This window comes from Bubalus kerabau, chromosome 1, assembly GCF_029407905.1.
Source record: "Bubalus kerabau isolate K-KA32 ecotype Philippines breed swamp buffalo chromosome 1, PCC_UOA_SB_1v2, whole genome shotgun sequence".
NCBI classification, from domain to species: Eukaryota; Metazoa; Chordata; class Mammalia; order Artiodactyla; family Bovidae; genus Bubalus; species Bubalus kerabau.
Window position 1 is genome coordinate 219,503,119 of NC_073624.1, and position 7,414 is coordinate 219,510,532.

General features: G+C 56.0%; 1 protein-coding gene across 5 annotated transcripts in view; it reads right to left on the bottom strand.

Annotated features, from left to right (window-relative positions):
- Positions 1 to 7,414, bottom strand: part of SLC23A1 (solute carrier family 23 member 1) — a 16,640-nt gene that overhangs the window by 7,970 nt on the left and 1,256 nt on the right. For 4 of the 5 annotated variants that reach the window (XM_055555124.1, XM_055555146.1, XM_055555141.1 and 1 more), the window contains exons 2-14: positions 6,428 to 6,489; positions 5,670 to 5,804; positions 5,036 to 5,193; positions 4,217 to 4,305; positions 4,015 to 4,082; positions 3,293 to 3,474; positions 3,042 to 3,162; positions 2,639 to 2,795; positions 2,186 to 2,333; positions 1,521 to 1,626; positions 1,157 to 1,286; positions 915 to 1,058; positions 340 to 435 (exon numbers count right to left, since the gene is read on the bottom strand). In XM_055555124.1, coding sequence (XP_055411099.1) covers positions 340 to 435; positions 915 to 1,058; positions 1,157 to 1,286; positions 1,521 to 1,626; positions 2,186 to 2,333; positions 2,639 to 2,795; positions 3,042 to 3,162; positions 3,293 to 3,474; positions 4,015 to 4,082; positions 4,217 to 4,305; positions 5,036 to 5,193; positions 5,670 to 5,804; positions 6,428 to 6,489 — 1,596 coding nt within the window. Of the gene's footprint in view, positions 1 to 339; positions 436 to 914; positions 1,059 to 1,156; positions 1,287 to 1,520; positions 1,627 to 2,185; positions 2,334 to 2,638; positions 2,796 to 3,041; positions 3,163 to 3,292; positions 3,475 to 4,014; positions 4,083 to 4,216; positions 4,306 to 5,035; positions 5,194 to 5,669; positions 5,805 to 6,301; positions 6,391 to 6,427; positions 6,490 to 7,414 lie in introns of those variants that run through there. The other variant, XM_055555148.1, reaches the window with a different exon arrangement.

Below are 7,414 nucleotides of genomic sequence, written 5' to 3' on the forward strand. Positions count from 1 at the left end.
TGGCATATCTGGAGTGGGTTTTGCCAACATACTAATGCTACATTCCCACCTGTCCTATCCTAAGAAAACAAAGGCACCCCTCAATCCAGTGGCAACCAAGAAATGGCAAGGAAACAATTCATGGGGCCCAGGAATGACTCTGCTAGCCACATCCTCTTCAAGACCAAGAGGAAACTTGGCCTCTATGAGGCCAGTGGTCTCTCCCTCCAGCCCATCTGTTCCTGCTTCTCCCTGCAGAGCCTGCATTGCATCTGACCTGGCCACGGCTCTGGAGACATCTGGTGGACTGCCTATGAGTCCACCATGGTTCTCTGTTCCCCTCCCAGGGCTGACCCATACCTGGCACTGTGTTGTCCAGTATGAAAGCGAGGCACCCACCCACGAACATCTCCGTGGTCAGCAGCACAGTCAAAATCTGGTCCACCTCAGGAACGCCTGTGGAACAGGCCAAAGGCCAGTGAACGTGACGGCCTCATCCAGAGAACAGATCTCAGAGACGCTCCCCACTTGTGCAGCCTGCTGACTTCCTCAAGCAGGTGTGGAGATGGGACAGTACAAAATCCGGACATTCAGGATTATACCCTCTGCCTTTCCCATCCTTGGATTCAAATCCCAGTTTGCTGGTTGCTGCTTGTCCTGCAACAAATCATTTAACCCCTCTCATCTGTAACATGAAGATAGTATCTGTCTCATGGAGCTGCTGTGAAAACTAAAAGAGCACATGTAAAGTTAAGACACAGAAAATGTCTTAGTAAAGGACAGTTATTAATTAGCCACTTGGCTGCTGACTAACATCCAGAGTTGGGGAGGATTTGTGGCTCTGGCTGTGTGGAGCCTTTGAGGGAAGAGGCTATGCTCAGAGTCAAGCCCACCATACCTCCCCCACCTTGAGATGGGTAGACTCTTGGGAATACCTGTGTTAATGACGTCCGGGTTGGAGTCCAGGTAATTGGGCAGCGTGAGACCGAAGAACATGGAAAATCCAAGCACAAAGAGGTTGCGGGAGGAGTTCATGTCCACGAACTGCAGGTTAGACAGCCCCACAGCTGTAATCATGCCTGAGGGCACAAGAGAACCGCTAGAGGATCCTAGCCCGCTGAGTGGGCTCCACTCATTGCGACCACGCTGCGTCTTCAAAAGCACGCGCAACACTCACCAAAAAGGGTGCAGAACATCCCCCCTAGAATGGGGTCAGGGAGTGAGGCGAAGAGAGCCGTGAACTTGCCAATGGTGCCCAGAATTAGCATGATGCCCGCACCATACTGCACCACGCGCCGGCTGCCCACCTGCCAGTGAGCCAGGGGTTGGGGCTAGACCCAGGGGATGAAACTGGGGGGAGGGTTAGTTGCGGGAGGGAAGGGGTGTGGTGGGTGGGCAGGGCCTGTTACAAGAGCCGGGCACGAATGGGTTGGGGCAGGATGTAGGGCGGGGCCTAGGCCAAAGTAGGACTGGTTTGCGGCAGGGCCTGCGGTACATGGAATGGAGTTGGGGCTTTGGGCCGCTCTGGCTAATCCGGGCACCTTGGTAATCCCCAGGACGCCAATGTTGGGACTGGATGAGGTGGACCCATTGCCCGTGCCCAACAGCCCCGCGATAATGCAGCAGATGCCTTCGGTGAAGATACCCCTGTAAGGAAAGGGCAAGTGGGGGCCTTGGTCAGTGCTCTATCCTGGCTTGCGTCCTCCCATTGTCCTGGCCAGATCTCTTGTGTCCCTAGGACTGTGCGAGCTACAACCAACTGTCCATAGTCGTCCCCCACTCTAGGCCAAAGGGGGTCTGGAAGCCAGGATCCCAGGTCTGAATGCTAGTCCCACTGTCCTGGCACTTAATCCTTGGGTGATTCTGGGCATCAATCGCCTCATCTGTAAGATGCGGACAATGTAAGACAGGAGTACCTGTCTTACAGAGCCATTAATGGATTGTAGGAGAGAATGCACACCAAGGGCTAGACACATGGAAGGTTGTCAGTGACTGTAGTTTCTCTAAGACTTTGTTATTCCTCAGCTATTTGCAACAGCAAGTGATGGGAGCATCCTCACTTCATGAGTAAGGAGGACCAATCCTGGTAAGTTAGTGACTTGCCCAACTCCTTGTCCCCCTCCTCTGGGGTTCAACTCTGTCCCAATGTTTGCTTCTCGAGTGACTTTTGAGGGGATCAGACATTAGGGAGGGCAGGTGGGCATACCTGTTGATAGCGTGTACTGGAGGGGGTGGTGCACCAGCCAGGCGGGCACAAGCATAGTAATCCCCAATGGACTCAATGATGCCTGCTAACGTGGCACTAAACATTCCCAGGACAGCGGCTGCAGTCACAGTGGGAAGCCCCCACTGACCTGAAGCAACAGGGAGACAGGCAGATGGATGCAGTGAGTGTTCCTAGCTGGGTCAGGGAGTAGAACAGGCAGTACTTGGGTAGAGCAGCGAGAGGGGTAAAAGGATCTCAGCCTGGGATGGGAGCTTATTTGGGATCACTCAGTCATAAAGCTGGAGTGAGGCTATGTCGGAATACACTGGCACTCTGCCTGGAACACTTTAAATGTGCAGTTGATACTTATTATGTCATCAGATGGACTGGGGTCACCAGGGGCCACATTGATGGTCTCAGTTGGAGGCAGAGGGGCCCAGATGGGTTGCTCACAGGGATAAGGGATGCGGATCCAGGGAGCAATAGCCATGATGTCCCCTCGGGCATCTGTTCGTGCCTGGAAGCCATAGGCTGTGGGGTCTGAGGGCAGCACGTCCGTCAGGGTCAGCACATAGCAGAGCAGCCACACGGTCATGATGGCTAGCACGATCTGAAGCGAGGGTGGGTGAGGGGTCCACTGAGGGCCCAGGGAGCTCAGTCCAGGCGAACCAGCTAACCCGAGCCCCAGCCCCATGGTGCCCCAGCCCTAGCTCAGACCCTGGCCCCCATTCCTGGCTGGGACCTCATCTTTGCCTCTAGCTCCCCTACTGCCTTGGCCCTTTCCCCCAATCTTAGCCCTGGACATAGGTCCAGCCCCTGCCTTGGTCCCAGCCCGAGCTGCCTGTCAGCTCCTCACGGGAAACATCTTGAAGATCTGGATGCGGAAGAAAGTGAGGCCCTTTCCCCAGCGGTAGACAGGCAGCAGGAAGGTGAGGTTTCGCAAGTACTGGGAGAAGAGGACGATCAGGAGAATGGAGCTGGGGGCAGAAGCACAAAGAGAAGATGGCTGGTGGGCTGTGCTGGGGCAAGAGCCAAGGCTAAGGGGGCAGGACATGAGGGAAGTGAGGGACTGGGGCTGGGCAAGGACCAGGCCTGGTGCCCACTCACCAAGCTGAGATACCCCAGTGGGAGCCCGCTCGGTCGCCAGCAGCTTGGAAGACAGAGAGACCAATGAGGGAGACAGTGGGGGTGACTGTAAGAGGCCCAATGTAACTGAGCAGGGCCCCAGGCAGCCCCATCAGCCCAATCACCACCTCCACCATACTGGACACCATGATTGCACCCTGGACCTGGAAAAGCAAGATCAGCTGTAAGTCACTATGTAGAGGCCATGACATCTATGTTGTTTAAAAAAAAAGTTCCAAGGGGCTTCCCTGGTGGCTCAGTGGTAAAGAATCTGCCTCCCAATGCAGAAGACATAGGTTCAATCCTGGTCCAAGAAGATCCCACATGCCTTGGAGCAACTAAGCCTGGGCGCCACAACTATTGAGACTGTGCTCCAGAGCCCAGGTACCACAACTACCGAGCCCACGCGATGCAACTACTGAAGCCTGCATGCCCTAGAGCCTGTTCTCTGCAGCAAGAGAAGCCACCCCAATGAGAAGCCCATGCACTGCAATGAAGAATAGCTCCTGCTTGCCGCAACTAGAGAAAAGCCCACATAGCACCCAAGACCCAACACAGCCAGAAATAAATTAATTAAATAAATAAAATTATGAAGAAAAAGTTCCTGGACCACATTCTCACATACCCCAATTCAGCAGTGGCCTTCCCCTCCATCTAACCACACTCTCAAGTCCAGGTCTCTTCTGCTCCACATGCAAACCCACCTCTCGTATCCGTGGGTGCCAAATATGTGAGGTATTCAGGGGCAGACTCCAGTTACCATAGATCTCTTCTGTGGGCAGAGATAGGAACACACACATGGACAGAGAGAAAGTAAAGATGCTGCCCTGAATGGGCATGGGATAGACCCGACCTCCAGGCTCCAGGGATTCCCCTTCCCAGTGCAGACCCCAGAAATGCACCCACCTTCTGGAGGGCATTTCCATCTCTCTAGGGCCAGGATGGCTTTCGCTGGGACCAGAAATGCAAAGGCACTGGCCTGGAACAGCGGCAGCCTGGAAGCAGATGCACAGAGCCACAGGGACAGGATGGGAGGGGAGAGGCAGGAGCAAGAGACAGGGGAGACGGAGGGCGGGGGACCAGCACAGAGAGAGGCACCGGGAGAATCACAGGGAAAGAGACACAGAGGAACAGGGGCCGGGGCAGAACAGAGGGAAATCACTGAGGCCTCAGGCCAGACTCGGCGACATTTTGGGCACCTAAGAAAGAAAACAAATGGAGCCCCTAACCCATAACTTGCTCCCTTTCCCTCTCAGCACCAGCTCCTGCACTGTGACAGGCCATGGGCACGGGAGTGGATAGCTTGGCTCCTGTGGGCAAGCTCTGGTCACAACCTTCCTTCCCACGAACAACCATCCTTAGGCCACCCAGGCCTAGGACTGTGCACAAGGAGCAGGGAGCCCCCAGGAGGACAGGCCATTGAAGGGGCCCGCAAAGGCCCTGGAAGCAGGAGAGCGAGTGGTCCCAATTACCCAGAGTAAGGCTTAACAGAGGGGAACCCAGCTAGGCACGTTCCTTTTCCTTGAGGAACCCCCAGGGGTCCAGGGTGAGACCCCAGCCACCTGCCTCTAAGTCTGGCCTTGCAGCCAAAGCAGCAGGTGGGCACAAATAGCAGCTCTCTGTGTCCCACGAGAGTCCTCTGAGACTGCCCCTGCTGTGTGGGTCACTGAGTGTGTGTCTACGGGAATGGGGTCAGAGGTGCAGGTGGCACATGGGGAAGCTCACCGGATGCCCAGTGTGGTCTGGATGAGAGTGGTGATGCCCACACAGGTGAAGATGGTGCCAATGAGCTGGCTGACCATGTACTGGTCACGGCCCACACACAGCGCCTCAGCCAGCAGGAAGGGCACAGCGATGGTGCCGCTGAAGCAGGTCAGGTAGTGCTAGGGGTCGGGGAGAGTGTGGGGGACAGCGTGTGACGGGGGCCCAGGGAGCCCACCGGGAAGCAGGGGGGGCCTCAGAGCCCTCACACCTGCCTCAGTGGGCCTGAGCCCAGGCCACCCCTGCCAGGGAGCCCACTCGGGACTGATACTCCCATAAGGGATTCCCACAGAGCGACTGCTCACCTCTCTGGGAGTCGCTAATCTGCCCCAAGCTCCTGTGGGGGGGGGGGGGCCCTCCACCCTGTCACTGGCGCTCCCCCTGGCGGGTGATGCGCTGCCCCTTTCAGGCCCTATCAAGCCTCTTCCCCACCGACTTGGCGACAGTCACTGCAGCTGACCTTAGGTTTCTCTTCCTGTTACCCAGGATGTTACCCAGGATGACCTTGTTGGCCAGGGAGGGGGCTGGGATCCTGGGGTGGGTACAGGGTGGTCGGGGTGGGGGGTGCGCAGGGGGCAGGCCCTGGGAAGATGCCCACCTGGAAGCCCAGCAGGATGCACAGGTACCAGGGCGGCACATCTTCGATCTTGTACAACATGTCAAACTTGGGTTCTGTGGACAGGGACACTGGGGGGTCCCTTGTGGAGGTCTCTGCTGAACCCAGGGACTCATGCTGGGGCAGCATATAGAATAACTCAGCAGGGAGCACTGACACCCAGAAAAGTCCATTCTGCTTCAGAATCAATCAGGTGCCCCGAGTGGCCTGTTGGCTCCACAGATGGGGGCCTTTGCCCTCCCTCAAGCTTCACCTACCCAGCTCTCCCTTGGCCTGGCTACACCTGGCTCCCACCTCATGTTGCCTTGTGCAGGAATGAGTCCACTGTGCTGGCTCCTGGAGCCCCCGGAACCTGGGCCTTCTAGCCAAGGGAATGGGCCTGTGAGTCAGAAGCCTGGAGGTACCCCAGGAAGAGCCCAAGAGGGCTGAAGACCGTGACAGACCCTCTTGGACCCATTCTGGTCCCACCAGTGCCCCGGTCCTTGGAGTGTCTGCTAGCGAGGTGGTAGGCTGGCCCCCTGCTGGTTCCAGGCTGGAGTCAGGCAGTCCCAAAGCAGAAATCTCCTTCACCCCCACTGCCACCCCCACCCCCTCCACCAGTTGCCACATTTCACCTGGGACAGTCACTCTTGATCCAGTTCATCAGAACTTTTCTCTCTGCCCTCCCAGGGAGCAGGCTTGCAGAGTGCCCCACCCCAACCCCGACCCACCCACCCCCACCCCCACTCATCCCCCAGCACCTGTGTCTGGCCCTCAGCGTCCTCCCGGGCCCTCATCTTTGGGGCACAGGTGTGAGCCGTTCCTGAGGAGAAGGAGGGATGGCTTTACGAAGGCCAAGGAGGACTTTACTCCACATATCAGGCATTGTTTGAAGTAAATCTGTAACCAGATCTCTATCACTGATTGCGAAAGGAGGGCCCAGGCTGAGGTAACGTATTAACTCTGGCTGTAGTGGAAAAGGCCGCCCAAGCCTCTGCCACATGTACCTCTTGAGCATTCCCTTGCTTGCCCACACCTGAGCCTGGGCCCGGGCCACGAGTTTTCCAAGAGAGGGCCAGGGTGAGGGTGAGGAGAGGATGACCTTGGAAGGGTACCAGGCCCTGGGTGAGGTGAGGAGAAAGGGAGTGAACCTGGGCACATATGATGTCACACTCTGAATCAGGTTTTTCCCTACTTATTAATAAAAAGTTAATCATTATCATCATCATAACCCATCTTGTTATTGGGGAATGACTGTGTGCCAAGTAACATCCTTGTATTGTCAAGTCTAACCCCAGGCTCTGGGTGCTATTAACCTGTTTTACAGCTGATGAAACAGATTTAGGAGATGTGATCTGACCAAGGCCACACAGGTCACAAGGTTTTAGAAAACCGTTCCAAAAATTAGGTTTACCTGAACACCTAACCCCACCGTATTTATTTCTACATTAAATGTCATAAAGGACTGCCCTCCCCACCACTACCACTCAGGGTCCCTGAGGCAAAATCAGATGGGCCCAAGGAGCTGCCAGGGCTAGCCCGGTCTTGCCTGTCCTCTGTGTCAGGACAAGGATTCCTTTCCTTCCCTCCCAGCCAGGACCAGCTGTGTGCTCTGTGGGACCCAGTGCAAAATGAAAACCTGGGACCCCTGTTCCAAAAGTGTTATAATTTTTAAAACAGCAACAGCAGAGCATTAAACCAAACTGGGGGGGCCTTTCTAAGCGTCAGGCCCTGTGTGACGGCCACAC